At 44.6% G+C, this 17,982-nt stretch overlaps 1 protein-coding gene across 2 annotated transcripts; it reads left to right on the plus strand.

Moving 5' to 3' along the window:
• The first annotated feature begins 403 nt into the window (after positions 1-403).
• On the plus strand, positions 404-16,166 carry ap3s1 (adaptor related protein complex 3 subunit sigma 1). 2 transcript variants are annotated; one of them, XM_048997830.1, is made up of 7 exons: positions 404-600; positions 5,054-5,145; positions 6,958-7,069; positions 7,193-7,264; positions 8,012-8,119; positions 12,236-12,277; positions 15,588-15,722. In XM_048997830.1, the coding sequence occupies exons 1-6, from the start codon at positions 532-534 to the stop codon at positions 12,269-12,271; spliced, it is 489 nt and encodes a 162-aa protein (XP_048853787.1). In that variant the 5' UTR covers positions 404-531; the 3' UTR covers positions 12,272-12,277; positions 15,588-15,722. The 2 variants fall into 2 exon arrangements, with proteins under 2 accessions (XP_048853787.1, XP_048853778.1); XM_048997821.1 differs by lacking the exon at positions 12,236-12,277 and having other exon boundaries at positions 15,588-16,166.
• The last annotated feature ends 1,816 nt before the right edge of the window (positions 16,167-17,982 follow it).

A 17,982-nucleotide genomic window follows, 5' to 3' on the forward strand; every position in this document is an offset into this window, starting at 1 on the left:
GTCTTTTTTAATTAACTTTCTGTTTCTTATTTATTGCATATTTATTGTGTTGTTACTTTATGTTTTTATTATGTTTACTATTCGTAATACGGTGGCCTTTCGTTTCACGGCAGGTTATAGTGTGGTTGCATATCTTACATGTGACAAATAAAACCCTTGGATTTGTATGTGCTTGTGTGCGCTGTGGTGTAGCCTACGCAGGCCATTTGTTCTATACTGCTTAGGATTGGTTACAGGTTCCCAACGACCCTGACCAGGGTATAGGGCTTGGTCGATGGATGACCGCTCTCCTTTGAAGAGGGCTAGCGAAGGATTCGTCCATTATTGAGGCGAATGTCATTTCGAAACGCAGCGCAGGGCCTTACAGCAGGCCGTTAGTCCCACTCGGGCCACCGTAGCCTGATTGCGATGACGTGGGCGCTTCCGGACACTCAGGTGGTAGAGCTGCAGTTCGATCGGAGACCGGAGGGTTAAAGCTTCGCACCGGCCGATCATTTCGCCGCAGCTCCCTCTCCGTCTCCGCCAAGCAAAATGATTAAAGCCATACTTATATTTAACAACCACGGCAAACCCCGGTTGTCTAAATTCTACGAGCATTATGTGAGTATGGAGGACACGTATACCTTGTCCTGGGGGTTGGGTGTCATGCCTGGGAATGAAGTTTGAATTAAGTGTCTGACTCGGTGGGCAGATGCCGATGTGTATCCCGAAGGTACCAGTGCATCCTATTCTTATTTGTCGGGAGGTGAAGCAGTGAAGCTTCTGATTGACGCCGCTGTTGGCAAGTTTACTCTGCCTGCCAGCTGGTACTTCTGTTAAACTTTTCGGCGCTGGTCTGTTACTGGTGCCTGTTCTGAATCATGACTGAGCGACGTATTCCTGGCAAGGTGCTGCTTTTTTGGGTGGGAAATTCAAGGGGAATGTGAAGTATTTTGCGCTTGAGGTAAAACACGATCCGGGATACGGTAGCGTGATGCCTCCTGTCCCGTATCCCCCTCTGGAAACGTCGGCTTCGCTATCAATTATGTACAGGCGCTATATTTACGTGCCATAAAAAATGCATAGGAATTGTGGTAGGTGAAGGTGTAAGCTGCGATGGATGTGGCATCAGCGATGTCCTGTTCCTACCCTTTATACTGCTCATTACCCATTCGACTCTTCAGCACGCACCGTTTGTAAGCTAACAGTTCTAGTTAGATTGTTAGTAAATGGCTTGAAAATAGGTGAATCATCCGAAATTCACTTTCCTCTTTAAAAATCATTATTTCGGATGGTTGAAAAGTTCGTTCGCGATGTAATGATCGCGATTTTTATGAGCCAAAGCCCATCCATCCATCCATCCATCCATCCATCCATCAGTCGCCAGTCCAGTACAGGACAGTGTCACAGGGTTTGCCTGGAGCCTATCCTAGCATTTATTATCAGTACTATAAAGACCCAGTTACGAGTTGGGTTTTGAAGTTGTTCCCGGTATACAGTTCCTGTCATGGGTGACGTTGCCCGGTGCGGGTTTGTAACCTTTATCTCATATTAAATTCAAAATTACAACAGTTTTCAGTTGCATTGCCCTTCCACACTTTGTCTACGTATTTAATACTGCATTGTATTACTGACATTATAGCTTTTTCAAAGATTTCATAGACCAGTATTACGTTCTGTACCGAAGTTAACACATGCATTTGATCGACATTCATCAATTCTGCTTATATACGTGTGGATCTTGGAGAACAGTGATTGAAAGCTGTTTGGGCTCTAATTCTGTTTAAGCCCCATGAGCTGCTGGCTTTATATTGTAAACTGTATGAAATGTGTATTTTAACGTGCAATGTGTACATGTTTAAAATGGCTAATCACATATTCTGTTTCTGTGAAGCTTAATCTTTATTTAAGTGGCATTTTATTAATTTGTATTATTTAATCTGTACTAATTATTTTATTGTCTCGTTTTCCTCCGCAAGTGACAAACTAGCTAACTCCTCTTGATATTTTAGCGAATCTATCTTATCTTTAAAGCTGTGCTGAGCCTTTCAGAAAAACTGACAATTTAAGCTAAATTCTTGTTGTTAATTTTGCCTTTTGAAGTCCAACTAATTTGCAATGATGTGTAAATGCAATTTCATGCTCCCCGGACACCCAGAGGAGGATGGGGTCCCCTTCCGAGTCTCGGCTCCTCTCAAGGTTTCTTCCTGCTAGGGGGAGTTTTTCCTTGCCACTGTCACCTCAGGCTTGCTTGGTAGGGTTCTGGCCGGTTAAATGTAAAGTGCTTTGTGACAACGACTGTTGTTAAAAGCACTATATGAATAAAATTGAATTGAATGTCCACACCAAGCAAGAGCACATCTTAGCGGCAGGAAAGATTGTGCTGGGCTCAGGGAGACCCACCGGAGTATTTAATTCGGCTGATCGGCCGGTCCACTTAGACAGATTAGGCACCTGGACCCTGCAGTGTCTGGGTTTTCAGAGGGACGGCAGGTTAAGGGAGCAGAGGGTGGAGCAGAGGGTGGAGCAGAGGGTGTTGGTGTCCTGGTGTCTTCAGAAATGGCGGTACGACGTTCTAGCAAAACCTCAGCATCTGTTCCGGAAGCTAGCCTCACCCCTAACGGTTACCCTCCCGGCCTCAGCATTTATCCTCGGCTTGTTTCGCTGTGATACGCTTTACTTTATTCAGACTCCTACTTTGAGCTCCTTGCTAGATTCTCTCCTTAGCGACGGTTGTTTCCGACTGGAGGTTTTAAGCCATGGTTCTGTCGCTCTCTCTCCCCCCCCCCTCATGAAGTCCTGTCTGGTCACTCATTGGAAGCTCATCTTAGCAGCTCTTGCGCCTTGGTGGCTCCCTGACAGCTGTATATCTGTGATGATTATCTCTCTGTGTCACTTCGGACAAAAGCATTTGCTAAATAAATAAATGTATGTTTCTTTAGGGCTCTGGTCCAGGGAGGAATCGTCCTCTCTAATGTCGTTGGTGTGTGTTTACCCTGCCAAGGGTGCGTGTGTGTGTGTCTGACTCTCCCTAGGAGTAAGTATGAAAACACATGATATATCCTTAATCCCTGTGGCACTTTCACTACAAGACTGATCTCTTCCCCCCTCAGAATGCATCCATACTATAGCATGGATCTCCCACATCCCTGTGCTCGGTGTGTCTCTTTGTGTGCTGGCAATTAAACTGACATGCTGTACAAATGAAATCTCTCTCTGCATTACTAAAACGCTGTAAAGATAATGGCACACAGAGGGGATGTTTGAGTCTCAGCTGCCTGAGTAAGAGCTTGTGGTTTAAGAAACGGTGTTTGTCTTGTAGCTAATATAGATGTCAGTGGAGGGGGGGGGGGACCTTGTGTGTTTTAGCAGGAAACTGAAGCGGATGCTGGCAAATGGACAAGGCGGAGACGAGGTTCGCGTAACGTGTGTAAATGAAGCAGGGCTCCGGGTCAGCGGTGACGGTCCCTTTGTGCTGGTGCAGGCGTCCTGTCTGTGGCTCTCTCTCAAACCTCACTGTAGCGTTCGTTACAGTAGGCGGGAATTCATGTAATCTCCTGACAGCCGCAGTAGGGATGGAGTGGCTGCGGACATCAACGGGCCAGAGTTTAGCCTCGTCTCCAGCCCTTTCGCTCTCGCTCCCAGTTAGCCTCCCGTGGCTGGGCCCCGTGACCAAACACCCCGAGGAGGACACGTGGGGGGGTGCCCGTAAGCTGCAGTCGGCAGGCCAGAGGGAGGTCGGCTTCCATCTATACTCAATCAGACATTTATTATCTTATAATAATAAAACATGAGCAAAATTGCTCTTTGATGTTGGAGGTTGGATTTTTATTTATAATTTTTTTTTATTTTTTTTTTTGGTGAATTATGTCTGATTTAAAATGCAGCGGTCATCGGTCTCCAAGTCGTGGAGGGGGTGGGAATGAAACCACCCAGTGCACAGTGCCTCGTGGGTCCCGTGTCTCAGTTAAGCACTTGGTCTGTATGCATCGGTGTTTGTGGGTGAATTCATGAAAGCTGGCTGGGGCTGTGGAGGGACAGAAACAGCGAGGGACGTGTGCAAATCCCCAAATGCTTCTGCAGTGCACCCCCCCCCCCCCCCCCCAATCAGTCATTTGTAGGAGCTTAATTTTTTTTAAACGGTGCCATAGTTTGCCTTGTGGCCACACTTGCTGATCTGTGGTGTAGAGTGAGGTTTGTGATTGTGGCCACGCAGGAATCTCGATTCTTTAATAAGAGGTTTTAGCACTTCGTGATGGTGCTTAAGGTTAAAGACGTTTGCCTGAATAGCTCCATCTGGTGAACTGTGTCTGTGACATCATAGCTGTGAATATCACAAAGGACTTGGTTACGTCTGTTTGCTGTCCAAATTAATCGCTTTAAACTATTTCTAGGTTAAGATTGATTGTTGCAATGCTAGGTTGACTGCAGGCAATAACTGGGAGGGAAGCACATGACCCAGTCACCTGACTCCTCACATCACAGGGCTAATCACATAATGTGCAGCACTGAGACAGCGGCACAATAACTGGGTTATGGGAGTGAGTGTTTGTCTGCTTTCATTGGCTGGCTGTAGTCAGCTGACAACCAGTGTGTTGTTCTCAGTTAACTGGTTGGGTAAGGTCCTTTGTTAGAAATGAAGTGAGATCCATTCAGTCTCTTGCACTGGGTTCTGTTGTTTTTAACATTTAGCCTTTTACTTGGTCAGATTTTCAGTCCCTTTATTTAGACTACTGACCGAGTTAATTTTTTTTTTTCTATAGGGCTCAAAAAAGCAAGAACACATATGAAAGCTCAGCTTCCCAAAAACTGTCTACACATTTGGGGTTTAGAAACCCCCAAAAAGGGACTGAAAAACCATAAGTTGTCTATCTGTCTATGTATGTATGTATATTTGTCATCCAATCTAATCTAAGGTATGATGCATGGTGATATACTTTGTTTTAAAATCAGGTATTTCACATTAAGACTGAATGGATATGTCTTTCCAGCTAACTGTGAGTGAATAACTGTGAGTGAATAACTGTGAGTGAATAACTGTGAGTGAATAACTGTGTATGTTTGCACCCCACAGACCGAAGACACGGAGCAGCAGATCATCCGGGAAACGTTTCATCTGGTTTCCAAGCGAGATGACAACGTCTGCAACTTCCTGGAAGGCGGCATGTACGCTAACACGCTGACGCGCTGGTTCCCGGTGCAGGTGGCGGCTGACGTCCGTGAAGTGCGAGATCGGTCAGACCTGACGTGGGACCCCCCCGCCCCCGAATCTCACCTGTTCAGAGCCCCCCACACTGAAACACTGCTGCTTTACAGCTTACCCATCATTCACTGGCATCACAGGGACCCTCGTCCCTCCCCCTGTCGTGTTTTCCTCTTAAGTTTAAACGTGACATTTTTCTCCCGGTTGTGCATTTGCATCAGATGATCATTAGTTGAGCATTAGATGGTCCTGCTGCCTGTTTCACTGTGGGATCTGATGATCGTTAAGGGTGACCGCAATGCTCGATCGGTCAGGGGCTTGTGAAGGTATCACTGGTCAGCAAGTAATTTTTCCATTCTGTTCACATATTATGTTAATAGACTAAGGATACAGCAGCCATGGACTCTGTTTTGCTGCTTGTGATTTGAAGAGCTGTAGTGGGCTGGCTTCCATTAACCTGTAAATCGCTAATTAGCGAAGCTAACTTTTTCGTTAGCGTATTAGCGCTATTGCTAACTTTGAAAACCATTAGTGGACTAGTTGGCTTCCTCTAAATTTAGTTCTGCTAACCGCAAATCCGCTAACATTTTTTCGCAGGTAAAATGAATAATGTTTAATGGTGAAAAAAACATTAGTAAACCCTAAAATCATACTTATTTGTTTCTGTGAGCTTGTCTGAAACAGTCTATCCGGCGCGCTGTTGGCTGACTACGTGTAAACACAAGATGTGATTGGTCGATAACTTGTTGGGTCTAAGGTAGTCTGTGGTAAATGTGAATAAAGTCCATTTAAACTGAGGTACCCTGAAGTAAGCAGAGAACACGGGCCTGTATCACAACTTGTCGGATTTAAGGTATCTTAGTTTAAATGGACTTAATCTTCGCTCATTTACATTGAAGCCAGACCACCTGAAATGCGACAAGTGATCCAGCTATGCAAAAAATCCTACTTTGCGATACAGGGCCCCGGTTGTATTTTCTGGGTTCTGATTGACAGAGCTATAGACCAATAAAGAGCTGCAACCTTCCTTTCTAGTTCTAGGTAAATGGCACCATTTTTGTAGTCCCCAAGTGGCTTCACTGAGGACAAAATGTCAGCATGGGCCAGTTGCGAAATAGGGCTTCTCTGACAAAAGCACTTGTATCTCGCAAATGGAATATCATAGAAGAAAATTTCAGTGCAGATGAATTCTGTAGAATTTCCAAAATATAACGGTATCAAAAAAGTCCCAAATATCCAGTATTAATCTGATGGGACTTCAGCATTAAACTGGTTAAACATTTTCGCTCTCTATGTATGTTTTTTCTCTCCAGAGTTTCAGAGCCGAAAACCAAACCCAAACAAAATGAATGTAATAAAAGTTAGCCGTTATTGTTAGCTTCCGCTACGTTTTTTAGCGGTTTATTGGATGACTGGTAATTGAGGCTTTTAAACTTTTAGTTTAGCTGTGCACCCCACACCATCTCCTAAACTGTTGTACATCAGAATGTGCCCTTACGCACTTTTAATTTGCCCCCCCATTTGTGCTTTCTGGTTTGCTTAGGTGTTCATGAGGTATCCTGAAACCCAGGTCTTGACCCAGTCCTGATTCCACTTGTACCTGGGCATTCACTGGAAGGAAAAAAAACCATCTGCTAAATAAAATAAATGTAATATGCAGTGCTGACGAATGAAGGATAGTGTCATGCGACGGTAGTGCTCTTGGCTTGTGTGGATGTCCCTGAGAAAGAGGGGGGGGGTGTAAAGATGGTGTCTGTCCGCATCTCTTTCCTCAGGTTGATTGGTGGGTCGGACAACAAACTCATCTACAGACACTATGCCACGCTGTACTTTGTGTTCTGTGTCGACTCTTCCGAGAGCGAGCTAGGCATTCTGGACCTCATCCAGGTAGGTTCTCCTGCCTGCTAAAATGCACTGTTCTCCTGTCTGCTAAAATGCACTGTTCTCCTGTCTGCTTGGTCTCCAAGGAGCCTCTTACAAGAAAATTTCCTTCTTTTTTTTTTTTGACAGGTCTTTGTAGAAACGTTGGACAAATGTTTTGAGAACGTCTGTGAACTTGACTTAATTTTCCACATGGACAAGGTAGGAAAGGACAGGGGGAATCATGGGATATGGAGGTGCTATATCACTCCTGACCGACATCGGTTCCCTTGTCGGGAGTGGTTGTAGGATGCACGTCTTCTTCGTTTGATTCCCTCTTTCTGTACTCTTAAAAATACTGGCTGTTCTTGGCCTGGCTGGCCCTTGGCTGCCACAAGGGGCACTGTGGAGAGCGAGCGGAGTGCATAAATGTTTCTCCCTGGGTCAGGTTCCAGCCCAGTACTGCCGTCATCCACCTGTAGTACCCATGTAAATCCGATACAGCCGAGGCTCCAAGGATAGTGTTTCAGGTCACTTCATTCGGGCCAGTTTGAGACAAAGGTAGCGGATACAGGGCTGTGGTTAGCTGGAGGTTTTGTCTTTGAGAGACCCAGCTACCTTCATATTGATGAATATTTCACTATGGTTTTCTTTTAGGATTAAAGTAAAATGATATGTGGATGGACAAGATCAGTATTAGATGTGACTGAGATATTGCCTTATAATACCGAAAGGGGAGGGAAATCTGCCCAGAAATATAAATTAGAGCCAACTGTTAGCTAGTCAGACCATCATTATTGGTTAAAAAGTAACCTGACAGATTCCTCAGGTTTGTCGCTCACAGCGATTTTTATTTATTTATTTTTTTTTATTTTATTTTTTTACTGGTCCAGAAAAAAAACTTTGAAGATTTTGTTTCATGCTGCCTTTTTATAGAAATCTTTGCTTTTTTTTTTTTATTGCTTAAAGGTCCATAACATCCTGTCTGAAATGGTGATGGGAGGAATGGTGCTGGAAACCAATATGAATGAGATCATCACGCAAGTAGATGCCCAGAACAAGATGGAGAAATCGGAGGTAAGTGTGTGAGCGAGGGCCCCGTCTGGCCACAGGCCCCTGCATGCTCCTACAGCTGCATGCCCCGCCCCTTTGCTGGCACCGCCCCTTTGCTGGCCCCACCCATTTGCTCGCCCCGCCTTTCTTCTCTATCTGATCTAGCTTTTACGTAGATGCATGGCACTGCTGCACAGTCGCGGGGGGACGGGGTATATAATCAGGTATCCAGTGGTGAGCGATACACATCATCCCCCCATGGATCCTCCATGCTGGAGAGGCAGGAAAGGTCTCTCAGCCTGTTTCTTTCACCTGTCATGGGTACCCCACGCTACCAGTACGCCCACTTATTCCACTTTGGAGATCAGGTGAACATTCGAGGTCAGGTAAGCTGGTCTTAGAGGAGCAAAGAAATGTGATGGGTGTTAGTCAAAGGCCTATGTGAGTGTAGCATGTGGCTTGAATGATTCAGGTATTAAACCCAACAGCTGTTAAGCTCTTTCTAGAGCAATCTCTTTTGCCAAGTTCAACTTTGTTGTTAAGAGCCAAGTAACAAGCAAATGATCGTTAGATTTGCTTCATAGCCTGATAGTATTGATTATGTATGATTGGTTATGCAAATTTACTAAAACCAAAACCATTAATTAGAAACGCCATAAACGTTTTTTTTTCATTAATTGGATAATTGTATTGGCAGAGTGGTAATGATGGAAGAACTGCAGTAGTCTTGGCATGTGTTTGTTTTGTCAGTTTGTGTTGAATCTGGACAGCAGCACCGGAGACCTGCTGTGTTACAATGCTGATTAACCTAATTAATACTTAATTTGATTTTTAAAAATGAGGTAGTGAGATATGCTGATATTCCAGGTTGAATCTCAGATGAAAATGTCCCTCTGTGCCTGTCTTCCTCAGTACAGGTGTGAAGTAACACAGCACTGTAATGTTTGCGATCTGCGCAATCTGCCCCGACAGGCATTTCAAGGAAATTCTCGACGCACACACCAGTGCTGAACTGTGAGTTTATGCTAGCGTTTGACCTGCTGCCTCAGGAGGTAGCCGGATTCTCAGAAGCTGTTAACCTCCCATTCAATGTCGATTTTAACTCATAGACGGCAGGTTTCTCTCTACTGCCTCCCGAAACCTGCCCTTGTGGAAATGGAACTATGGGAAAGACCGAAGGCAGTCAGCCTCGCACATAGCAGCTCAGAGCTACTGAATTATTAATCGGATCGATACGGCCTTGATCTAAAATGATCATTCAGGTGTGATTCAGGGCCTCACAAGGTCCCTGTAATTGGTATTTTCTTGTAGGAATGTGGCATCATGACCTGCGCCAGAGGTCACCAAAATGGTGCCTCTTGGATGCCTCTTGCTATTATTCTTTAATCACATTTGCATTTATATAGATCTGAAAATGACAGTATCTAAAAAAAAAAAGCATTAAAAACGTGTTTATTACACATGAAGCTTAGATAAGTTTAAGAGGGTGTTTCAAACTGGTAGCCTTTCGTATGGCTCAGTACCCGTGAAGAAGCTCTCAGTTTAAAAAAAAGGTTGGTGACCCCTGACCTACACTATTCTTGGCACTCTGCGATTGTCGTGATTTTATGCCCATTGGGCCACGTGATGCAGGAGTTATGATGTGCTCGTTCTGAGGAATGTTCAGGTTTTACTTTGTGTGTGTGTGTGTGTGTGTGTGTGTGTGTGTGTGTGTGTGTGTGTGTGGTAATGTCTCCAAAATCTGATAATTTATTTCGACGTTTGTTTGGTCTCCACAAAAGGAAATTCAGTTTTATGAAAATCTGTGGCTGCAATCAAAAAACTAAAAATACCAGAAGATTTGTTTTGTGTGTGTGCGTGCTTTGATAAGTAGCTCAGGACATGGGGGGAAAAGGTCTGTAACAAACGGTGTGAAATGGGAGTTGAATCCATCTTGCCTCTGAATCATTTCGGACATGTTTAAGATGTCATTCTTTAATGCTTCTCCAACCTCTCTCTGTTTTTTCATCCTGGGAGCCACCACAGACTACAGACTGACCTGTCTCTACTATACCCAACCCATTCTCTGAATTCCACTCCGATTGCTGGTTGTGTGTGTGTGTGTGTGTGTCTGGACACTTCGCCAGGTACGAGTCCTGCTCAGTATTGGATGTGAGGATGTTCTCCTCCGATTTAAATAAAATTGCATAAAAGGCCTCTGTCTGCTGTGTATCTAACATGCGCAGCCACTCGTACCAGAGTTCCGCTGGGAGTCTGGAGGTGCTGGTGGCTGGCAGGCTGGTGATAGCTTAAGGTCAATGACAGGTTCGTGCCTGAATGAGTCACACTTTCTCACTGAGCAAATAAGCCAGTCCCATATTAACTCTCTCAGGCTTCTGCGTTTATCTCCTCAGGCAGAGCGATATCTCTGCACAGCTTAAGACCTGCTTATGTGGCAGCAAAAGGTCATTTTTGTGGTTCTGGGTGTACCAGAAAAGTCATCTTGTGCCAGAACCATCTTTCATACTTCTTCGGTCGATAGGGGAGTGCTGTTTTTCTTATGCAGAGTGACTTCCTGCTGGAGAAAAAAAGACACGCCTTCAGCTGCTTGGCAGCCCTGAATGGCAAGATCATGCTAGGCTGGGCACATCTGCTGCCCGACTGCACTTTCGGAGTGGGGGCAGAAGTGGTCAGTGTGTCAGGTAGAAAACGTCCTGCACATCTTAATCTATAGCTGCGATTCTTTGATTTTAAGAGTTTTAGACGTGTGCGCTATGGTATATGCTATGGTATATGCTAGGGTATATGTGCGCTAAACGGTAATCCTGCAGGACAGGGTTCATTATGTGAGGCAGTTTTCTGAGATTGATGGGTGTCTGTCAGCATGGGAGAGTGAATGTACAGCCTGTGCTTAATCGGTGTGCAAACCTGCCGCTATTCCTGGCCCCTTTGACGGTTTCTTACTGCATCTGCAGTCTGTGGTGGTTCACTTCGCTCTGTCGCTATCAGTTTGTAGGATTTATGCCTGAACCTGGAGGTGCCCATACATCACTGGTCCCATTTTGATTACACTCAAATTGCCCCCCCCCCTCCCAACCCCCAAAATAACAGGTTATTAATTATCTGGGATTACCTGGTTATCTTCAGTGCCTGGTGGTTAAGAAGTAGCCACCCGATGAGTTGGCTGCGTGTTTAGATGTAATTTTATTCATGGGCACAGATGGATGCTGGATAGAAAATGAATCAGTGTTCTGTTGGACATTTTTCCCATGCCATGTGTGTTTACAGTAAGAATGATCAATACGCAGCTTATCTCTGTATCCAATTATCCTAATGATGTCCATATGTAGATCCTGAGCATTTTCTCCATATGTCTTTGTCCTTTGTGTTCAGAAGTGTTTTAGCCTCGATTTATAACATATTCCTTTCTTCCTGACACTTGCTTAACGGCCACAAATTCGTTTTTTCTATCATAGGTAAGTCAGCTTAGAATTGCCCTGAAATATTTAGCGGTAAAATGTAATCTATTATTTACAGGGAATGGAGTGAATATGACCGTGGGTAAATATTACTACCTCGGCTCTGCTGCTGTTGCCCGGTACGTAGCGATTAGGACTGGCAGGCATTCGGGAGGTAAATAAGTCAGTTTGTAATTAATGTACGACATCCATCAAAAGGTCCGAGACGGATTTAGGCCGTGCTTAATTACATTAGTGGTTCCAGCAGCCTTGTCCTCCGCCCTCAGGCCCCCTGAGCCTGTTTGTCCCGTTGACACTTAAAGTTGAAAAATTCATGCTGGGCATGTGGTTGGCTGATAAATAAGTACGATTTTTGGGGAAGATGCTGGAGGGGGAGGTAAAGGAAAAATTGCTTCTGGGTGGTGATTTAGTGAAGGTCTTGGTTATGGAGGGATGGAGGTGTTTTTGAATCCTAACATTAATACCAGAAGAATGACATGGCTGTTTGTGTTTCTGTATCAGAGGTGTTGGAAGGGGTTCTGATTGGACGGTTCCCCTTGGAACCAGCACTGGGGACTTCCTAGTGATGCATGGGCACGAGCCGGTTCGGCTGCCTTATGAGCTGTGATCTGCTTTGATGAGCTTTTCCCATTTCTCCTATTTTCTGACCTTTGCTAGTTCTTTCCATCTTCTCTCTCTGCAGATGTTTATCTTTCAGTCTCCAGGGCAGGACAGGTAGACGAAGGTACTGCAGACTTTAAGAAAAAAAAAAAAAAAGTAACCAAACAATTTCACCCAAAGTATCTAATATGTCCTGACAGCCATTATTAACCAATTAATATTCCATAGTAGAACTAATGACGCTTCATTGAGCTCAGGTGCTCTTTTGAAGCCGTCCATCAGAGACGCGGTATTGACACGCTACGGTGACCCCCCCCTTCAGCCTCGGGGCATGTCAGCTTCCCAAATACGTAACTGCGTCTGTCCCCTAAAAAGGCCTCCTCTCTAATACTGGAACGACAATAATATCCAAAATTATTGAATATTCTGTTGCAGTATGTAAATTGCTGGGCTATATTTGACTTTTCAGTGGTTATGTAGTTCGTACTGCTGCCGTTTTCGCTCTCGAGACGAAGGCAGTGCTCTCGTTGTGCCCTGGAGCTGAAGGCCTCACCACTTTGTGCTAATACCAGCTGCTCGATGGAGGGCTCTGATCCCTCCCCCCGCTGTGGTCACTCAGCTGTCACTCAGCTCTGTGCCTCTGTCCTTTTGCTCAGTCTCAGGTAAGAGCGAGTCGCATGTCTCATCCACTCACGCGACGCGAACTTTTCTGCACCCATGCTGTTCCCGGCAGTGAGCGCAGCGTAACGCCGCTCTGTGGCTATGAAGGGTGTTTGAAGGCAGTAGATAGGCTGGGTGGTGTCACCGATGGTACAAACATAAGACGCTTCTACGGAGTGCTTCTCCTTTGAGCTGTTTACCATTTATCAGGCACCGGTTAAGTAACAGCTTACACACTACAGCTTCTCTTCCTCCTCCCAACAATCCAATCTACATCAAATTAAACTGCAAAATGCAATTACTAAAATTTTTAAAAACAATAACTACCATAACAAAAATAATAATATAAATGCAATGCTAAGTTGCCATTTTATGTTTTATTAACTACGCTGAGGTCTTGCTACCAAAGCTGTAGAGTTATTACTGGTCTAGTCAGTGGATTGCATTGTGTAAAACATGCAATAATCTCCCATTTCAGGTATTTTGGGCTTATTTTAGAGCAGTGGGGGAAGTTCACACGTTTTAGAGCAAGATTAAATGCCGATTAGAGGTATCAGTAGGTGGAATGCTGTGCTGACGCAGGGAGGACAGACACACACACACACACACACACACACACACACACAGCCAGGTGGGAATCGTAGCAGCAGCCTGGAGGTGTGAGGCTGCATCACGCCCATTGAGCCAGCCTCCCCATCACGCCTGCACATGGTTCCACTTGAGTTACTCCATCTGTCCAGCATGGGGATCTGTGTGGTTTGTAATTGCATCTTTATATAATTCTTTTTGTAATGTGCTGGCAGTCCACTGAAATAATTGTTTCATAACCGTACAGCTGCAGTTGCTGTTTACCACTTCACAGCCAAAATTCTTAACAATCAGTACCAGTACCATACCATTAATTTGCCTAGAAAAAAAATTAATCTAAAAGTTATACATTGAGGCAATGTGTGGACAAGTACGTTAATGGTACAGTTTAGGGTGTAATACTGTCAGCATGCCCTGTAGACAAAACAGTCGTGACACAACAGGAGTGCTAGCCAGCCATGGACAGATTCAAATGGGAGTCACCAGCAGGGGTTGCATGTGACGCACATAAAACGATGACACGCATGTGTGTCACATGCTCAGAGAGCACGGTCCTTTTTATGCGACCCTCTGTGGTCATGTGACCTCACGTGCTCTGTTTTGATGGCGGACACATTTCAGAGAATCAGATCCTGCACTTCTGTAAGTGATGAGCGAATGGAGTGGTTCATGTAGAAATCCAGGCATCGTTCATTTGACCATTTAAAAGCTTTTTTTAATGGAAGTGCCTTTTTTTGCGATTGTCAGTATGTGTTACAATATGAGTACTATGTTACAATATGAGTACTGACATGAGTACAATTTGAGTACTATGTTACAATATGAGTACTGACAGATTGTGATGTCAAAGAACAACCTTTGACTTTCTTGCTGGAAACATAAATGTAAAATATTGTGAAGCGGCTGAAAGATAACACCCAGATATACAGTATGTTCATATAGCTGATTTGTATAGATGAGGGGCCTTCAATAAATGAATTGGAATGGGATGTTTAAGCTGTAGATTCTGTTACCGTGGATACACCTTTAAAGGAGCTGTTCATCATGTGACCTTCACTGCATGCCTTTGTCTGGCTGAAGCTCATTAGATAAGAGGTCAACAGTGCAGCACATTATTATTAAATATAAATATGTAAGATACAGGAGTAAGAGTTTTTAAATAGCCAATGGGATTTACTGCCGTAGAAGCTGAGGATAAATGGTATACGTCCTTTGGTACATGTTATTGCAGCAGAGGACAAAAATTGTTTGTACAGTGGGCAGTGACACCACCAAAGAATCATAGTGGTCATCTCATTCAAACAGTACAATAAAACTACATTAATGTACAGATAAAGTAAACCACGCCACAGATGGAAGGCACATCGCCCTCTAGTGTCAGAGTACTGGTCATTACCGAAGTCCGGCACCTTGCCTAGCTGTGCTCGGTAAGTGGCTGAGGAGGAAGGCTGCCTGATTTTTTTTCCCGACAACCAAACCGAACATGTCACTTCAAAATAAACACAAGTGAGAAGTCTGCTTCTATATTTCCTGCTTAGGTATAGAATGGAAGGTAACAGCTGCTTCCCAGCTTGTCCTTGGCGGTGCTTTGCCAGCATCACAGAGCACTGCGCTGGAGCCATATGACTTGTAGAGCATTTGTATGCTGACACCCGTCTGTTTTATGGGCGCCGATAATTTCCCGAGTCCAAAAACGCTCCTTTTTTGTAAACTTTTTTAACGACCAAAGCATGCGTCTCTGTAAGTGCTCGGATTCTGTCCTGTCCTTACGGAGTCTGCACGGTTTTGTTTGAAGGACGGATTCAGGTGCAAGGCTGTATCCTGCATATCTGTGTCCTGTCCTTTACCATGTTCCCGTGTTCCTCTGGGTTTTACTGTGTTCTGCTTCAACTCGAGCTGCCTCTGCCCTCCACACCAGTACCTGCAACGCTCTGTTTGCTGTCACCTGAGTTTGGTTGCTGTTTGAATGAAGAAAAAAAAAAAAATCTCGTTAAAGGGTCGAACTGCATGCACTTGTGGCTGTGAAGGTGTACTTGAATGTCCATTACGTCAGTCACTCATGGTGTGCGCCGTATTCGCCCGTCCATATGTCTGTACGGTGTGTTACAAATGACTTAAGCCTGCCTGTCCGTGTGTCAATTAGCCAAAACGTCCTTTTGGTTTTAACTGCGCTTGTGTGTGTCTAGGCCGGTATCGCTGGGGCACCTGCTCGAGCCGTATCTGCCGTGAAGAACATGAACCTCCCTGAGATCCCCCGGAACATCAACATCGGAGATATCAGCATCAAGGTGCCAAACCTGCCCTCCTTCAAGTAGCAGGACGCTGGTCAGCACGTGTTAATCACCCCGCAATCCAAAATCAAAGACGTCTTTCATTAAAGATGGGGGGGGGGGGGGGGGGGAAATACATGGGTACAGTGTGATTTCTGTCTGTCACCTCTTTGGTGACACGCCCCTCGTGTGACGGTTCCTCTGAAGAAGATGAAGTTCTTACAGTATTTTCACGTATCTCTGACGCTGTGCTCTTATGTCTCGGCTGCTACACTATTTAAAGGAGAATCGGTACCTAACTAACGGTACGTAATTACGGAATATTGCTATATATATATATATATATATATGTATCCCATACTTTATCAGACTGTTGTTTTGTCTCTCCTTAATTAAGAGTATTTTAAATTTGTTTCTGTTCTTTTGAACGAGTCTTTGCTGTTACTTTTAATCAGATGTAATTTTCTGTTTGCAACAATAAAGTATTGAATCTTTTATGGGGGTTTTGGTGAACTGCAGGGTGACGGACGTGACTCGCCACGCGTTCATTTCCAAAGTGCTTCTCTTTTTCTTTCAGCTCCGTCACGCATCGTTCATCAGTCGTCTTAAGCTGCGTAATGTGTCAATGTATTTTAAATGGACTTTTTCATTACAGCAAAAGCTTTATTTGGTAGTGACATCATTGTTATTTTACTGAAACATTTTCCATGCTAAAAATGCACAACAAAAAAAGCCACATTGCTTCTAAGTAGGGAAAGGTGTATGATAAAGGGGATCTTTGGATTTTGGATAGGTAGGTACAAAATGCATCTCCTGTGAGCACTGACACGAAGTCTGATTATGGCTAGTTTAGCACCATCCAGTGGCTGGTCTTAGAATAGCAATCTGTGTATTCTGAATAATTGATGATAATTTAAATAACTACACAGAAGTTGGTTTTTGTTCTATCATCGGTTCACTTGAGTTTTATTAACTAAATCCGAATACTTTTATGAGAGTTCATTTGGAACAGAATCGGTATATTTATAAACCCAATTACCGTAATTCCTCTGAATAGTAGTTTTTCCACATCAGTGGCAGGTCTAATGACCTAGTTGACATTTACCTTAAAAATAAGTAAACCTGTGTTATTAAAAAATGTGCTGGTACTGGGATTTATTTGATGCTCTTTCTGACATCTTGAAGAGGGAGTGGAAGTCCTCAATGTCGCGTACGTATGACCAGCCTTAAGTCAGGCGAGAGTTCTCAAACGTCCAAATTTTGGTTTCGTGATCCCGGCCCGCACAGTGTGTCACTCGGCACATACGTGGTTAGAGATGCTCGCTATGGCCAGGCTCTGCTCACCTACATTCAGAAGGGCATTCATGAGAGAGGTTTCCTCAGGCAGATAGTAACCACAGATGCTTCCTGGATGGGGTTGTGCTACCTTGTTAGGGAGATCTTTCCAGCATTACTGCATCCTCTACTATAAACCCGGCACACAATTCTCCCAGGGAGCGATATGTTTCATGCTCTGTAGAGCTTCTGCCTTCATCCTGATTATATCCCTCCCCTGGGTCATCTTAGATTTACACCCTATAAAGCTCATCAGGACATGTTGTGGTTGGATTAATGAGGCCTTGAGGTGCTCCTAGTTCTTCACTCATGGACCAGAAAGGCCCCCTGCTGGTGAAAGGAAGCTGAGCCCAGTGGTTTGTGCAATACCAGATCAGCAGCTTCAGCAACAAGGCTGTCGTACTGAAGAACATCATAGCGACGTTGTCTCAACGCTGCCAGGGGACCCGCAGTGTCGCTAACCGCGCAAATTTTAAATGTGTGCCTGAACACTTATGCACTGAGCTGGGACCTGCAAGCATCTCCTAATGTCTTCACCAAGTCACCTATCAGGCTACACTTTGAGAAGCTCCATATCCCCCACCCCATGAAATAGATATACTGGTCACTTCTGTTCCTTCAGTCCAATCAAGTCTTTAAATCATGGACCCTTGGCTTCTGCTTTTGTATCTCAGCCCTTCATGTTTAACGACTTAGATGCTCCAGGTCAGACCTTCCCAGAAGATCAAAGACTTTATCCCCCCACCCCGCCATGAGGCTGGAGGATTTATCTAAACTCAAGCAGCTCGTGAGTTAAGATGGTTTTGTTCTGGAGGTGTGGAGGTTCCAGATGCAGCCGGCCTTCCTGGGGACCAACTACATTCAGGGTTTCGGGTGTTTGGTGAATATTTATCCAGCTGCAGGGTGGGTATGTCTGACTTTCCAAAGTTGCCCTTGCCCTAATTTGCACTGTAACTAGTGGGGGGGGGGCTGATGG

Source organism: Brienomyrus brachyistius, chromosome 2 (assembly GCF_023856365.1).
Source record: "Brienomyrus brachyistius isolate T26 chromosome 2, BBRACH_0.4, whole genome shotgun sequence".
In the NCBI taxonomy this organism is placed as follows: domain Eukaryota; kingdom Metazoa; phylum Chordata; class Actinopteri; order Osteoglossiformes; family Mormyridae; genus Brienomyrus; species Brienomyrus brachyistius.